General features: G+C 50.8%; 1 protein-coding gene across 9 annotated transcripts in view; it reads right to left on the reverse strand.

The window, feature by feature from the left end:
- The window catches only part of disp1 (dispatched homolog 1 (Drosophila)), a 741,843-nt gene that overhangs the window by 38,052 nt on the left and 687,000 nt on the right, over positions 1-16,791 (reverse strand). For all 9 annotated transcript variants that reach the window (XM_072500251.1, XM_072500248.1, XM_072500250.1 and 6 more), the window contains one exon: positions 9,258-9,381. In XM_072500251.1, coding sequence (XP_072356352.1) covers positions 9,258-9,381 — 124 coding nt within the window. The remainder of the gene's footprint in view (positions 1-9,257; positions 9,382-16,791) is intronic.

Below are 16,791 nucleotides of genomic sequence, written 5' to 3' on the forward strand. Positions count from 1 at the left end.
AACAGCACGTCTTTCGGGACTTGTGGGAGGAAACTCATACAGACACAGGGAGAACGTGCAGACTCCACACAGACAGTGACCCAAGCTGGGAATTGAACCTGGCACCCCGGCGTTGTGAAGCAACAGTGTTATCCACTGTGCTACCATGTTCGACTAGCAATTAGAAACAAAACTAAAACTCCTCACAGAGCACATTCCAAATCCACCACTGCTGCCACATGGAAGGACAAGAGCAGCAGAGACATGTGTCAAGTGGATGTACCTTTAAGAAATGGGTGTTTATCAAATAGCTGAAGTGATATCAGTGTGTGGGTGGATCTGGGCTCTGCTCTGCTTTTTACTTTCGTTTTGTGCTGAAAGCTGTTTTTGGCTCCGTGTTTAGTTTCGCTTTCAGTTGGAGACCTGCATTCAAAGCAAGAAGATGTTATGATCTCTCTCTCTGCAATCTAATGAATGTCTCCAAATCACTTGATGATTTCAAAGTAATACCTGTTTCTGTAGAGAATTTAAACCCGCTGTCTTTATTTAAAAAGGGTTTAACTTATGGATGTTGTTTGGAAAGATATTAAGCGTTATCTATAGAGAACTGTATCTTTTGGGGGGGGGGGGGTTGTCAGGGTTGGTAGTTGATAAACTGTTTACTGTGTATTTATCAAAGTTAACTGGATTCATAGAATAAACATTGTTTTTGTTTAAAAATACTTTTAGATCTCTGTTGCATCACACCTGCAAAGTGGGCCCTTGTGCTCCCCATAACCAAAATCTATTAAAGGTTGTGGGGCAGGTGAACTCAATGGTATACTTTGGTGTTCTCTAAACCTTGGCCCATAATACATGGGAACGCCACCACCTGGATGTTTCCCACTAAGTCACTCACCATCCTGACTTGGAAATATATCGCCATTCCTTCACTGTCGCTGGGTCAAAGTCCTGGAACTCCCTCCCTCACAGCACAGTAGGTGCACCTACACTTCAGGGACTACAGCGGTTCAAGAAGGCAGCTCACCACCACCGCCTTCTCAGGGGAATTATGGATGGGTGATAAATGCTGGCCTAGCCAGAAAAGCCCACATCCCATGAATTAATTAAGAAAGGCTGGCGTGTGCCCCACCCCTCAACACAATAATCTTGTGTAAGTCTAGTATTTGTAAGTAGAGTTCTGAAAATATCTCCTGTTCAGTTAGCTGTTTGCAATGCATTGGGCTGACACAAGTGTAATTCTTCCTGTTGCATCCTTCCGAGCCTCCTGGAGGTGGCGATCTATCCCACCGACAGGCAAGAATAGACAATCTCAACATTCCACTGAATTATCACCCATATCAGCTCATCGATGACCTCAGTAAATCCTTGTTATTATGTGCTGTGCTCTAGAATTGCTTGTTAGAATCAGCTGAGCAGAGAAGGACCCCATTACATCGTAAAAACATCGTAAGACTGTTCACATACATAGTTTGCAGTTGTTAGTCAGTCTCCAGTGCTTCAAAATGATAGAATAATTTATAAGGCCATTCGCCCCATCATGCCTGTTATGGCTCTCTGAAGCAACAGTGCTAACCACTATGCTACCGTACCACCCCTCACCTTGACCTTGTGTCCCCTCGTGACTGACCCTTCAACTAAGGAGAACCGCTCTCCCCATCCACCCTGTCCATGCCCCTCATAATCTTGTACCCCTCAATTAGGTTGTCCCTCAGTCTTTGTGCAAACTTAAACAAACCAAGTCTATCCAACCTCTCTCCATAATTTATGTGTGCCATCTCAGGCAACATCCTGGTGAATCTCCTCTGCACCTCCTCCAGTACAATCACATCCTTCCTATAATGTGGAGACCAGAATTGCACACAGTATTCCAGCTGTAGCCTCACAAGAAGTTCTGTATAACTCCAACATGACCTCCCTGCTTTTGTAATCTATGCCCCGATTGATAAAAGGGAGTGTCCCATATGCCTTTTTCACCACCCTATTAACCTGCCCTTCTGCTTTCAGAGACAAACATGCCGAGGTCTCTTTGTTTTCGGAACTTCCAGTTGTCAGGCCATTCATTGAATACTTCTTTGTCAAATCTCTCCTTCCAAAGTGTATCCCCTCACACTTTTCAGGGTTAGATTCCATCTGCCACTTTTCTACCCATGGGCAATGACCCAGGGTCGGGATCAAACCCAGGTCCTCCTACAACCCTTCTTAAATAGTGGGACCACAATAGCTGTTCTCCAGTCCTCCGGCACCTCCCCCATAGCCAGAGAGGAATTAAAAATTTGGGTCAGAGCCCCTGCAATCTCCTCCCTCGCCTCCCACAGCAGTCTGGGACACAATTAAATCCAGACCTGGCGATTTGTACACTTTGAAGCCTGCCAACACCTCCAATACCTTGTCACTCCCTATGTCAATTTGCTCAAGAACCTCACAGTGTTTCTCTCCAAGTTCCATGTCTACCTCCTCATTATTTTGGGCGAAGACAGATGTGAGTATTTCTTCAACACCCTACCAATGTCCTCTGGCTTCACCCACAGATTGCCCACTTGGTCCCTAAAGGGTCCTAACTCTTTCCCTGGTCACCTTCTTCCCATTGAAATAGAATATCTTGGGAATTTCCCTACTTTTACCAGCCAGGGCTGTCTTATATAAACATCGAAAAAATAGGAGCAGGAGGAGGCCATTCGGCCCTTCAAGCCTGATTCGCCATTCATTATGATCATGGCTGATCATCCAACTCAATAGCCTAATCCAGCCTTCCCCCATATCCTTTAATCCCCTTCGTCCAAAGTGCTATATCTAACTCAATTACTTCCTGTGGTAGTAAATTTCACACGCTCTCCACTCTCTGGGTGAAGACATTTCTCCTCATCTCTACCCTAAATGGTCTACCTGTATCCTCAGACGGTGAGCCCTAGTTCTGGACTCCCCCACCATCGAGAACATCCTTCCTGCATCGACCCTGTCCAATCCTGTTAGAATTATATAGGCTTCTACGAGATACCCCCTCACTCTTCTGAGCCCCAGCGAATACAATCCTAACTGATTCAATCTCTAATTGTACATCAGTTCCAGGAATCAGTCTGGTAAACCTTCGTTGCACTCCCTCTATCGCTAGAACATCCTTCCTCAGAGACCAAAACTGCACACAATATTCCAGATGTGGCCTCAACAAGGTCCTGTATAATTACAGCAAGACATCCCAGTTCCTGTACTCGAATCCTCTCGCAATGAAGGACAGCATACCATTAGCCTTCTTTACCACCTGCTGTACCTGCATGCTTACCTTCAATGACTGGTGTACGAGGCCACCCAGGTCTCGTTATAAGTTCCCCTCTTCTAGTTGATGGCCATTAAGGTAATAGTCTGCCTTCCTGTTTTTGCTACTAGAGTGGATAACCTCACATTTACCTCAATTATACTGCATCTGCCATTCATTTACCCACTCACTCAACTTGTCCAAACCTCAATGAAGGACCTCTGCATCCTCCTCACAGCTCACCCTCCCACCCAACTTGGTGTCATCTGTAAATCTGGAGGTATGACATTTTGTTCCCTCATTTAAATCATGAATATATATTGTGAATAGCTGGGGTCCCAGCACCGACCTCTGTGGTACCCCACTAGTCACTGCCTGCCAATTGGAAAACGGCCCGTTAATTCCTACTCTTTGTTCCTGTCTGCCAACCAGTTTTCTATCCAGCTCAATACTCCCAATTCCATGCGATTTAATTTAACACACTAATCTTTTATGCGGGACTTTGTCAAAAGCCTTCTGAAAGTCCAAATATACCACATGCACTGGCTCCCCTTCATCAATTCTACTAGTTACATCCTCGAAGAATTCCAATAGATTTGTCGAGCATGATTTCCTCTTCATTAATCCATGCTGACTCTGTCTGATCCTGCCACTGTTTTCTAAGAGCTCTGCTATTAAATCTTTGATAATGGATTCTAGAATTGACCCCACCATTGACATCAGACTTACTGGTCTATAATTCCCTGCTTCCTCTCGACCTCCCTTTTTAAATAGTGGAGTTACATTAGCCACCTTCCAATCTGCAGGAACTGTCCCACAGTCTATAGAATCCTGAAGTTGACCAATGCATCCACTATTTCTAGAGCCACCTCCTTCAGTACTCTGGGATTAGATTATCAGGCCCTGGGGATTTATCTGCATTCAATACCATCAATTTCCCCAGCACCGTTTCTCTACTAATATTGATCTCCTTCAGTTCCTCCCTCTCACTAAACCCTGCATTCCCGGGACTTCCGGTTGCGGCTATGCTGAGCTAAATCGCACATTCGGCAGCTCCCGTCAGAAACGGACTTTTGGGCTCTTTTTAGGGGCCCCAGCGGCATTTGTTCGACGGTTCCCAGTGTGGGAAGGTGACAGTACGATTTCCCCAGCACTGTATGGATTGGACCAGGAGTGGAGCGGTGAAAAAAGTAATTCTGGTGCAGCGAAAAGTGTGAGGGAGGAAAGCCAAGATGGCGGCTGGTGGAGACCAGGCAGCGTGGGCGCAGTGGGCGCAAGAGCAGCAGGAGTTTCTCAAACGCTGCTTCGCGGAATTGAAAGCAGAGCTGCTGGAGCCGATGAAGGCTTCGATCGACAAGCTGGTCGAGACCCAGAAGGCCCAAGGGGCGGCGATCCGGGAGGTGCGGCAGAAGGCCTCGGAGAATGAGGACGAGATATTGGGCCTGGCAGGGAAGGTGGAGGCGCACGAGGCGCTGCATAAGAAATGGCAGGAGAAGTTAGAGGACATGGAGAATCGGTCGAGGAGGAAGAATCTGCGGATTCAGGATCTCCCGGAGGGAGTGGAGGGATCGGATGCTGGAGCATATGTGGTCACGATGCTGAACACATTGATGGGCGCGGGTGCCTTCCCGAGGCCCCTGGAGCTGGATTGGGCCTACCGAGTCCTGGCGAGGAGGTCCAAGTCGAACGAGCTGCCGCAGGCGGTATAGGTGCGGTTCCACCACTTGGTGGACAGGGAGTGTGTCCTAAGATGGGCAAAAAAGGAGCGGAGCAGCAGGTGGGAGAATGCAGAGGTCATATATACCAGGACTGGAGCGCGGAGGTGGCCAAGAAGAGGGCCGGGTACAATCGGGCTAAGGCGGTTCAGCATCGGAAGGGGGTGAAATTCGGGATGCTGCAGCTGGAGGCCCGGGGTGGGGGAGCGGGGATTAGGCCGCAAAAGGGAGCTGCGCCAGAGAGGGAGGGGCCGGTTTGATGGAAAGCACAGGCTTTTTCCCGCGCTAGGGAGGGAAGGGGGTGGGGCCGGGGGGAAGGGTAGTGTTGGAGAGGAGCGCCCACTGATGGACAGGAGGGGGGAGGGGGAGACTACCACATTGGGGGGCTGATGGAGTGGCGGGAGTGGCCGGGGTCAGCAGGAGTCAGCTGACTTACGGGAGTGCTATGGGGGGAGCAACGCAGCTAGGAGGGGACCTAGCTGGGGGGGCGGGGGGGCGGACTGGGTTGCTGCTGCATGGGCCAAAGGGGAGCTGTAGCCCGGAGAGAGAGTCGGGGCGGGAGTCTGCCGCTGGGGGGAATAGAGAGTGCGGGAGGCGCGGGCAGGTGGCTGGCCTAGAAACGAGGATGGCTAATCGGCAGGGGGGGTGGCGGGAAGCCCCCTGATCCGGCTGATAACTTGGAATGTGAGAGGCCTGAACGGGCCGGTCAAGAGGGCCCATGTGTTTGCGCACCTGAAGGGACTGAAGGCGGATGTGGTCATGCTCCAGGAGACACATTTGAGGGTGGCAGACCAGGTTAGGCTGAGAAAGGGGTGGGTAGGGCAGGTTTACCACTCGGGGTTGGACGCAAAGAATCGAGGGGTGGCGATTTTGGTGGGGAAGCAGGTGTCGTTTGAGGCGCTGAACATCGTGGCAGACAATGGAGGTAGGTATGTGCTGGTGAGTCCATAAAGCCTACTCCCAGATAGACTTCTTCGTTACGAGCAGGGCACTAATCCCGAGGGTGGAGGACACGGAGTATTCGGCCATAGCCATCTCAGACCATGCCCCGCATTGGGTGGAGCTGGAGCTAGGGGAGGAGAGGGACCAGCGCCCGCTGTGGCGCCTGGATGTGGGCTTGCTGGCGAATGAGGTGGTGAGCGGGCGGATCCGTGGGTGCATTGAAAGCTATCTAGAGGCTAACGATAATGGGGAGGTGCAGGTTGGGGTGGTCTGGGAGGCGCTGAAGGCGGTGATTAGGGGAGAGCTAATCTCCACTAGGGCCCACAAGGAGAAGAAGGAGAGGTTGGTGGGGGAGATTTTAAGGGTGGATAGGAGGTATGCAGAGGTCCCCGAGTAGGGACTACTCAAGAAGCGACGAAGCCTCCAGGCCGAGTTCGACCTGTTGACCACCAGGAAGGCAGAGGTGCAGTGGAGAAAAGCGCAAGGGGCGGTGTACGAGTACGGGGAGAAGGCTAGCCGGATGCTGGCACACCAGCTTCGGAAGCGGGAGGCAGCGAGGGAGATTGGGGGAGTTAGGGATAAAGGGGGGAACACGGTGCGGAGTGCGGTGGGAATAAATGGGGTATTTAGAGACTTCTATGAGGGGCTGTATAGGTCTGAGCCCCCGATGGAGGAGGGGTGGGGGGGGGGGGCGGTGTCGAGTTTTGGATCGGCTAAGGTTCCCGAGGGTGGAGGAGGAGCAGGTGGCTGGGCTTGGGGCACTGGTATGGCTGGAGGAGCTGACTAAGGGGCTGGGGAGTATGCAGGCGAGGAATGCACCGGGGCCAGATGGGTTCCCGGTGGAATTTTACTGGAAGTACATGGACCTGCTGGGCCCTCTATTAGTGAGGACTTTCAATGAGGCGAGGGAGGGGGGGACCCTACCCCCGACGATGTCCAGGGCGCTGATCTCGCTGATCTTGAAGCGGGACAAGGACCCATTACAGTATGGGTCGTACAGGCCAATCTCTCTCCTCAACGTGGACGCAAAACTGTTAGCGAAGGTGTTGGCTACCAGAATTGAGGACTGTGTCCTGGGCGTGATTCACGAGGACCAGACGGGTTTTGTTAAGGGAAGGCAGCTGAATACCAATGTTCGGAGGCTCCTTAACGTAATCATGATGCCTACAGTGGAGGGGGAAGCAGAGATAGTGGCAGCGATGGACGCGGAGAAGGCCTTCGATAGGGTGGAGTGGAGGTACCTTTGGGAAGTGTTGAGGAGGTTTGGGTTCGGGAGGGGTTCATTAGTTAGGTTAGGCTACTTTACGAAGCCCCGGTGGCGAGTGTGGCCACGAATCAGAGGAGGTCGGAATACTTTCGGCTGTACCGGGGGACGAGGCAGGGGTGCCCCCTATCCCCCTTGCCATTTGCATTGGCAATTGAGCCTTTGGCTATGGCTCTAAGGGAGTTCAGGAACTGGAGGAGGCTGGTCCGTTGGGGGGGGGGGGGGAGACACCGGGTTTCGTTGTATGCCGATGACCTGTTACTGTATGTGGCGGACCCAGTGGGGGGATGCCGGAGGTGATGCGGATCCTCAGGGAGTTTGGGGACTTTTACGGATATAAGCTCAACATGGGGAAGAGTGAACTCTTCATGGTACATCCAGGAGACCAGGGAAGGGGGATAGACGAGCTTCCACTGAAGAGGGCAGAAAGGAGTTTTCGGTACCTAGGGATCCAGGTGGCCAGGAGCTGGGGGGCCCTACACAAGCTCAACTTGACGAGGCTGGTGGAGAAGATGGAGGAGGAGTTTAAAAGGTGGGATATGCTGCCATTCTCCTTGGCGGGTAGGGTACAGTCGGTGAAGATGACGGTGCTCCTGAGGTTCCTTTTTATATTTCAGTGCCTCCCCATCCTGATCCCTAAGGCCTTTTTTAAGCAGGTCAGTAGGAGCATCATGGGATTCGTGTGGGCGAAAAAGACCCCGAGGGTGAGAAGGGTGTTTCTGGAGCTGAGTAGGGACAGAGGAGGGTTAGCGTTACCTAATCTGTGTGGGTATTACTGGGCTGCCAATGTGGCGATGATACGCAAGTGGGTAATGGAGGGGGAGGTGGTGGTGTGGAAGAGGCTGGAGATGGCGTCCTGTGTGGGCATGAGTCTGGGAGCGCTGGTGACGGCACCGCTGCCGCTCCCGCCGACTAGGTACACCATGAGTCCGGTGGTGGCGGCGACTTTGAATTACTCTGGATTACTAGTCCAGTGTGAAAACCACTGTGCCGCTGCCTCACCACTACGTCTCGAGTGTTGTTGGAGCTGCACTCATCTAGGCAAGTGTGTTCCATCACACTCCTGACTTGTGTTTTGTCGATGGTGGACATTCACGCACACCCAGTGCAGCAACATGCTATGCCTGCAAATAAATGAGGTGCCCACTATGTACAGCAACATCCCACAAAAGAATGAGCGGCTAAACTCTTTTTTGACAGTGTTAGACAAGGGAAATGTTAGCCAGGTCACTGTGAGAATTGCCCATTCTACTGCAGATTGCGTTATGAAATATTGAGTGCCCTCTGTTTTGCAGTGTGCCTGAAATTGAAAGCAGGAGTGTTGAAACACGGGGCAGCACGGTGGCACAGTGGTTAGCACTGTAGCCTCATGGCGCCGAAGTCCCAGGTTCGATCTCGGCTCTGGGAGTCCGTGTGGAGTTTGCACATTCTCCCCGTGTCTGCGTGGGTTTCGCCCCCACAGCCCAAAGATGTGCAGGGTAGGTGGATTGGCCACGCTAAATTGCCCCTTAATTGGAAAAAATGAATTGGGTACTCTAAACTTATTTTTAAAAAGGTGTGTTGAAACACCCTTCCCAAAGAAATATCATGAAGTTCCAGTAATGATGTGAACAAGCAGAAATGCTGAGAGCAACTGGTATAACAGAATATAATCCTCACTGTTTATTCAGCTGTGATCTAACTTAGCAGCAGTATTTAGCTGCTGCTAAATACATCATCACAGCACGGTCTAGCTACTGGAACTGGAGATGGAGTTTTAATGGCTCAGCGTTGAATACTGAGCTGCAGGTCCCACTCACACCCACTGATGATTGGGACTGGTTGGATTAACAACGATTTTTAAATTAAATTGGGTCTGCTCATCTCCCAGTTTTATTTCTTGCTTTCCCAATAACCTGCACTTCCAGCAGTTATGGATAGCGGTAACCACAGCTGATGATTTCTTCCCTACTCCTGGGATGGTGAAATGAGTTTCCCATCACATATCTGCCATCACAGAGACCACTACTTTCACCTAGAAGCTCCAAAGCCACATTAAAGGGGACAAGGTAGTAGTTATCTGAAGAATTCAATGTCACTTCAGAGAAAAGGGTAGATCACTCACCAGCAGTGGGTCAGAGAAGTCTGGAAGGTCTGGTACCAGGATGCCAACCAGTGCACATATCACTATTAGCACCGTGCATAGCCCCAAGACCACCACTGGCCAGTCAGCAATCAGAGCGGCGTAGCTGTAAGGAGGAAACATCATTGTCACATCATATACAATTTACAACAAAGCACAAATATCAAACTCTGCAGATTGAACATCCAGACAACTTTGCGCCACAAGAATCTCCACACAATTTTCTAAAAAGTACCATCAATTGAAGATTGAAGGACTACTTTCAAAGACTTGTAGCTCTCCAGGATTTGATCAAGTGTGCATTTTCTGCATGTGAACACGGTCATGAATATCTAGTTTATGGTTCATGTTCATATTTTAGGGGTAATGTTTGGTTCTGGGAAGATTAAAGTATAACTGTTGAAAGTAGTATAAATATAACTAATAATAATAATCATTTTGTCACAAGTCGGCTTACGTTAACACTGCAATGAAGTTACTGTGAAAATCCCCTCGTCGCCACATTCCGGGGCCTGTTCGAGTCACAGAGGGAGAATTCAGAATGTCCAACAGCACGTCTTTCGGGACTTGTGGGAGGAAACCGGAGCACCCGGAGAAAACACACGCAGACATGGGGAGAACGTGCAGACTCTGCACAGGCACTGACCCAAGCAGGGAATCGAACCTGGGACCCTGGAGCTGTGAAGCAAAGTGCTAACCACTGTGCTACCGTGCTGCCCATAAGCAGCTTGTTGGGAGTCTATTGCACTTAAAAGGTTGGGAAATGTTGACTTAACTAGAAAGGTAAGAGCCATAAAACATCAGGGGAGGCTTTACTTAGCTGGAGACTTAGAGAGATGGGTCACGATTTAACAGAAACATTTCTAAGTGTGATTTTGGCAACGATTGGCGGGGTGTTTCTCGATGGCTGCGTTTGTGCCAGAAATGAACCTCCACATGTTCTCGTTATTACTGGCTGTCTTGCTGCCTGATTTGCCAGACTTGTGCCTCAGCGTCTGACCGCTAACAAGGGGGAGCTGCAAGTGCGGCATGGAGAGATTGGGGTCTCCTTTCTCCCAAAACCCCCAAACCTGATTACTAATTCTCTGCTGCTCCTCACTCTTTCTGGGACTTGGCCTTTCAACCAGGTTTCTCAATTAAGATAGAGGCACCCTGCACGGATATACCTTGCTCAACTGCAGAACAGGCTCTCGATATTTAAGACCACTTACCCCCGGTTTCCATGCAGAACACTAGCGATGGAACCAGAATGTGTATCTGACTACCATTAGATTATGCATTAAGCTTGGCAGAGGTACAATTATTAGCTCGAGATATTGCGGAGGATGGAATTTCCTTTCAGAAAGCATTTGGTTCTGTTCACTGTCTGGGGAACCCACACAAGGAAAAAAGAAAGATCGACAGTCCTCTATTCAGAGCTCTTCTTCGCAACTTGAACTTCTACAACATGTTAGCAGAGTGAACATGCACAGACCACTGACTTTGGTGTGATGATATGTATAAGCAATCATGTATATAATGATGTAAACAACCTCCGACCAATTGGTGACAATTGGTCATTGTCAGTTGCCTGTCTAACCTTGACTTTCTGCAATTCTGAGCACACATTACATACAACATAAGTGCATAAGAATTGTGACAGTTGTGCCAAAAAGATTTGACAGAATTAAACATTTGTTTCCAAACTAATAAAGAATGTTCGACCTGACTTCCGGTTGCGGCGATGCACTGCTAAGCCGCACGTTTCGGCAGCTCCCGTTTTAACGGACTTTTGGGCTCTTTTCGGGAGCCCCAACGGATTTTTTTCGGACCAAACCCAGTGTGGGGTGACGAAGGAAGGTGTCCCCCCGGGTGTGTATGGAAAGGACCGGTGGTAGTGGCCAGATTGCGAAGGATCTCTGGAGCAGCGGCAGAGAAGAGAAGGAAGAAGCAAGATGGCGGCGGATGGAGCCCAGACGACATGGGGCCCGGACCAGCAGGAATTCCTCCGACGGTGTGTGGAGGAATTAAAGGAGGTGCTGGCGCCGATGTTATTGCAATCGAAGGGCTAAAAGAAACACAAAAGGCCCAGGCGATAGAGCTCCGTGGGGTGAAGGCAAAGGCAGCCGAAAATGAGGATGAGATACAGGGCCTTGTGGTAAAAATGGAGACGCATGAGGCGCTACATAAGAGGTGTATCGAAAGGCTCGAAGTCCTGGAGAACAGCTCGAGGAGGAAGAACCTCCGGATTCTGGGTCTCCCCGAAGGAATGGAGGGAGCTGACGTTGGGGCTTATGTGAGCACGATGCTCCATACGCTAATGGGAGCTGAGGCCCCCTCGGGCCCCCTGGAGGTGGAAGGGGCTCACCGGGTCCTCGTGAGAAGACCAAAGGCTGGAGAACTACCAAGGGCAATAGTGGTGAGATTTCACTGCTTCACTGACAGAGAGGCTGTCTTGAGCTGGGCCAAGAAGGTACGGAGTAGCAGGTGGGAGAATGCGGTGATACGAGTGTATCAGGACTGGAGCGCGGAGGTGGCGAGAAGGAGGGCGAGCTTCAATCGGGCCAAGGCGGTGCTTCACAGGAAGAAAATAAAATTTGGGATGCGGCAGCCGGCGCGATTGTGGGTCACGCACCAGGGCAAGCACTACTACTTTGAAATGTCGGATGAGGAATGGACCTTCATCCAAGAAGTGAAACTGGACCAGAACTGAGGGACTGATGTTGGGGGGAGACAACGAGGTTGATGTGCAGAAGTGCAAATTGGGGAATGGGAAGTTTATACTATCGAGACGATAGACGGGGATTTTGATGGGGGGACACTGAGAAATGTGGGCGCCGGTGGAAAAAGGGACTGAGAAGGGGGATGGGGAATGGGGGAGCTGCGCCATGGGGGGCGGGGCCGATCCAGGAAAGCGCAGGGTTTTTCCCGCGCTAGGGAGATGATGGCGGGAAGATAGGCGAAGGAAGAGAGTTCCACGCACAGGGGGGTCAAGGAGCGAACGGGGGAAGCCGGGGTCAGTTAGAGTTAGCTGACTTACGGAAGCATCATGGGGGGAGTAACCGTGCTAGATGGGGATCTAGCAGGGGGGGGGATCAACTGGGTTGCTGTTGCTGGGAGCGAGTGGGAGCTGGCAAGAGAAGAGGTGGTCGGGACGGGAGGGCGCCGCCTGGGGGACAGGTGGGTGCGCGGGACCCGGACAGGGGGCTGGCCTGGAACAGGGGATGGCTTGTCGGGGGGGGGGGGGGGGGGGGGGGGGGGGGCAGGTGGCCCCCCAATCCGGCTGATCACGTGGAATGTTAGAGGCCTAAATGGGCCGATCAAGAGGGCCCGAGTGTTCGCGCACTTAAAAAGACTGAAGGCAGATGTGGTCATGCTTCAGGAGACGCATCTGAAGGTGGCGGATCAGGTTAGGTTAAGGAAAGGATGGGTGGGACAGGTGTTCCACTCAGGACTGGAGTCGCAAAATAGGGGGGTGGCGATATTGGTAGGGAAACGGGTGTCGTTCGAGGCTAGGAATATAGTGGTGGATAACGGGGGTAGATACGTGATGGTGAGTGGTAGATTGCAGGGAAAGGAGGTCGTGCTGGTAAATGTATATGCCCCGAACTGGGATGACGTGGGATTTATGAAGCGGATGCTGGGTATGTTCACAAGGTATATTCCCGAATAGATTTCTTTGTTTTGAGCAGGGCACTGATCTCGAAGATGGCAGGAACGGAGTATTCGGCCATAGCCGTTTCAGACCATGCCCCGCACTGGGTGGATCTGGAATTAGGAGAGGAGAGGGAGCAGCGCCCACTCTGGCGACTGGATGTGGGATTATTGGCGGATGAGGGGGTCTGTGGAAGGGTGCGGGGATGTATTGAGAGGTACCTGGAGGCCAATGATGATGGGGAGATTCAGGTGGGAGTAGTATGGGAAGCGCTGAAGGCGGTGGTGAGGGGAGAGTTGATCTCCATTAGGGCTTACAAGGAGAAAAAAGAGGGCAAAGAAAGGGAGAGATTAGTGGGGGAGATTTTGAGTGTGGATAAAAGATATGCGGAGGCCCCGGACGAAGGACTATATAGACTTCAGACGGAGTTTGCTGACCACAGGAAAGGCAGAGGCACAGTGGAGGAAGGCACAGTGGATGAGATACGAATATGGGGAAAAGGCGAGCCGGCTGCTGGCCCACCAAATTCGCAAGAGGATAGCGCCGAGGGAAATTGGGGGAGTTAGGGATGAAACGGGAACTACGGAGCGGAGAGCAGGGAAGGTAAATGAGGTGTTTAAGACCTTTTATGAGAGGCTATATAGGTCCCAACCCCCGGAGGGAAAAGAGGGAATGCAACAGTTTCTGGACCAACTAAGGTTCCCGAGGGTGGAGGAGCAGGAGGTGGCAATTGAGGTGGAGGAGGTGACTAAAGGGCTGGGGAACATGCAGGCAGGGAAGGCCCCGGGACCAGACGGGTTCCCGGTGGAATTTTACAGGAAATATGTGGACTTGTTGGCCCCGTTGCTGGCAAGAACCTTTAACAAGGCCAGAGAAGGGGGGACTCTACCCCCGACAATGTCGGAGGCGACGATATCACTAATCCTGAAGCGGGATAAAGATCCGCTGCAATGCGGGTCTTATAGGCCTATCTCGCTCCTGAATGTAGACGCCAAGCTGCTGGCAAAAGTGCTGGCGACAAGGATCGAGGATTGTGTCCCGGGGGTGGTGCATGAAGACCAGACAGGGTTTGTAAAGGGGAGACAACTGAATGTCAACGTTCGACGGCTGCTGGGGTGATAATGATGCCCCCAGCGGAGGGGGAGGCAGAGATAGTGGTGGCAATGGATGCAGAGAAGGCATTCGATAGGGTAGAGTGGGAGTATCTATGGGAGGTGTTGAGGAGGTTTGGGTTCGGGGAGGGGTTTGTCAGTTGGGTCAGACTCCTATATGGGGCCCCAGTGGCAAGTGTAGTCACAAACCGGCAAAGATCGGAGTATTTTCGGCTACACAGGGGAACAAGGCAGGGGTGCTCCCTTGTCCCCATTACGGTTCGCGTTGACAATTGAACCACTGGCCATAGCGTTGAGAGACTCTATGAAATGGAGGGGGGTGGTTAGAGGGGGAGAGGAACATCGAGTGTCACTCTACGCAGATGACATACTTGCTATATGTGGCGGATCCTGTAGAGGGGATGACAGAGGTTATGCAGATATTGAGGGAGTTTGGAGGTTTTTCGGGATATAGGCTAAATATGGGGAAGAGTGAGCTTTTCGTAACACACCCTGGGGATCAGGGAAGAGGAATAGATGCCCTGCCGTTAAGGAGAGTGGAAAGGAGCTTCCAATATTTGGGGATTCAGGTAGCTAGGAGCTGGGGAACTCTACACAAACTCAATCTGATGCGGCTGGTGGAGCAGATGGAGGAGGATTTCATGAGGTGGGATATGCTGCCGCTCTCACTGGCGGTAAAAATGATGGTCCTCCCAAGGTTTCTTTTTGTGTTTCAATGTCTCCCCATTTTGATCACGAAGGCCTTTTTCAAGAAAATAGACAGGAGCGTTATGAGTTTTGTGTGGGCAGGGAAGACCCCGAGGGTAAGGAGGGGGTTCCTGCAGCGTAGCAGGGACAGAGGGGGACTGGCGTTGCCGAATCTGGACGACTACTACTGGGCCGCCAATGTGGCGATGGTTTGTAAGTGGATGAGGGAGGGAGAGGGGGCGGCGTGGAAGAGGCTGGAGACGGCGTCCTGTAAGGGAACGAGCCTCAATGCGCTGGTGACGGCGCCGCTACCGCTCTCCCCAAAAAGGTATACCACAAGCCCAGTGGTGGTGGCAACCTTAAGGATCTGGGGGCAATGGAGGCGACACAGGGGGGTGACAGGTGTCTCGATCAGGAACAATCATAGGTTTGTCCCAGGAAGGATGGACGGAGGGTTCCAGAGCTGGCATTGGGCAGGAATTAGGAGATTGAGAGATTTGTTTATTGACGGGACGTTCGTGAGCCTGGGAGCGCTGGAGGAAAAGTATGAGTTGCCCCCGGGGAATATCTTTAGATACATGCAAGTAAGGGCGTTTACGAGGCAACAGGTGAGGGAATTTCCGCTGCTCCCGACACAGGGGATCCAGGATAGAGTGATTTTGGGGGTATGGGTCGGGGAGGGCAAAGTGTCCGAAATATATCAGGAGATGAGAGACGAGGAGGAGGCGCTGGTCGAGGGGCTGAAGGGAAAATGGGAAGAAGAGTTGGGGGAGGAGATTGAGGAGGGGCGGTGGGCTGATGCCCAAAGTAGGGTAAATTCCTCGTCCTCGTGTGCCAGACTTAGCCTGATACAATTCAAGGTTCTACACAGAGCACATATGACGGGAGCAAGACTGAACAGGTTCTTCGGAGTGGAGGACAGGTGCGGGAGGTGCTTGGGAAGCCCAGCGAACCACACACACACGTTCTGGTCGTGTCCAGCACTGGATGAGTACTGGAGGGGAGTGGCAAAGGTGATCTCAAAGGTGGTGAAGGTCCGGGTCACTATTTTATTTAAATAATGTTATTTATCAGTTACCGTGCTATTTTTATGTTGATTTGTAAAGTGCAAAAATTCTGTTTGAAAACTTTAATAAAATATATTTTTTAAAAAGACTGTTCGACCTGTCTAGTCATACAGATGGGCAGTGCAGAATGTCAAAGCTCATGTATGAATGTGCTGGTGTGATGTCAGAAAGTTCAACCCGACATTGTAAAGTTGAAATGGGGTGTGAATTTAAACACTAAGTGTCATTTGTCGTAACTCGGACGTAATAAAGTTTGAGGACTGCCTGTGATTGTATTTTAAATCCCCAACAGCTGCGGTGCGGTTTGAACTCATGTCTCTGGATTATTAATGCAGGACCATAACCAGTGCTACCATACTCCCGACTGTTATTCCCTGTCCAGCAACCTGGAGATATGGGAGCGGGTGTCAGTGGGAGCAGGTGGGGCTTGGCTGAAAACAATGACTCCTTTTGATTGGAGGCTCGAAGTAAAAGCCAATTTCCCCTCACATTATACAAGTGTTCTCAAATGTGCGCTAACTCTCGCACATTGTAAGATCCAGCAATCTATGCATAATACAGATTCAAAAGTGGAGGAAAGGATAGCGTAATCATGACATCCTTCCTCTGGGTATCTTTCATATTCTTAATAGATAAAGAAACACAGGGCATTTGCTGGAGCATCTGTGGCACCTAGTGGCAGGAGGCTGGTAGTACACCCACTCCAAATTCTCCTCACAACCATTAAACCATGCACCGAACAAAAACAATATAACTACAGAAACTGGGAATCTGAAATAAAAACCGTGGGAATACTCAGCAATTCAGGCAGCATCTGCGGAGAGGAAAAAAAAAGTTAACATTTCAGGTTGATGACCTTTCATTTCAACCTTTCACTTCTGGCGAAAGGTCATCAGCTGAAATATTAACTATTTCCCTCGCCGCAGATGCTGCTTGACGTGCTGGATACTTTCAATGTTTTCTGCTTCAAGAGATTTTATATTTTGGGTCAGTAGCTTTAAACTTAAGGTAAATGA

Source organism: Scyliorhinus torazame, chromosome 4, assembly GCF_047496885.1.
Source record: "Scyliorhinus torazame isolate Kashiwa2021f chromosome 4, sScyTor2.1, whole genome shotgun sequence".
Classification (NCBI taxonomy): domain Eukaryota; kingdom Metazoa; phylum Chordata; class Chondrichthyes; order Carcharhiniformes; family Scyliorhinidae; genus Scyliorhinus; species Scyliorhinus torazame.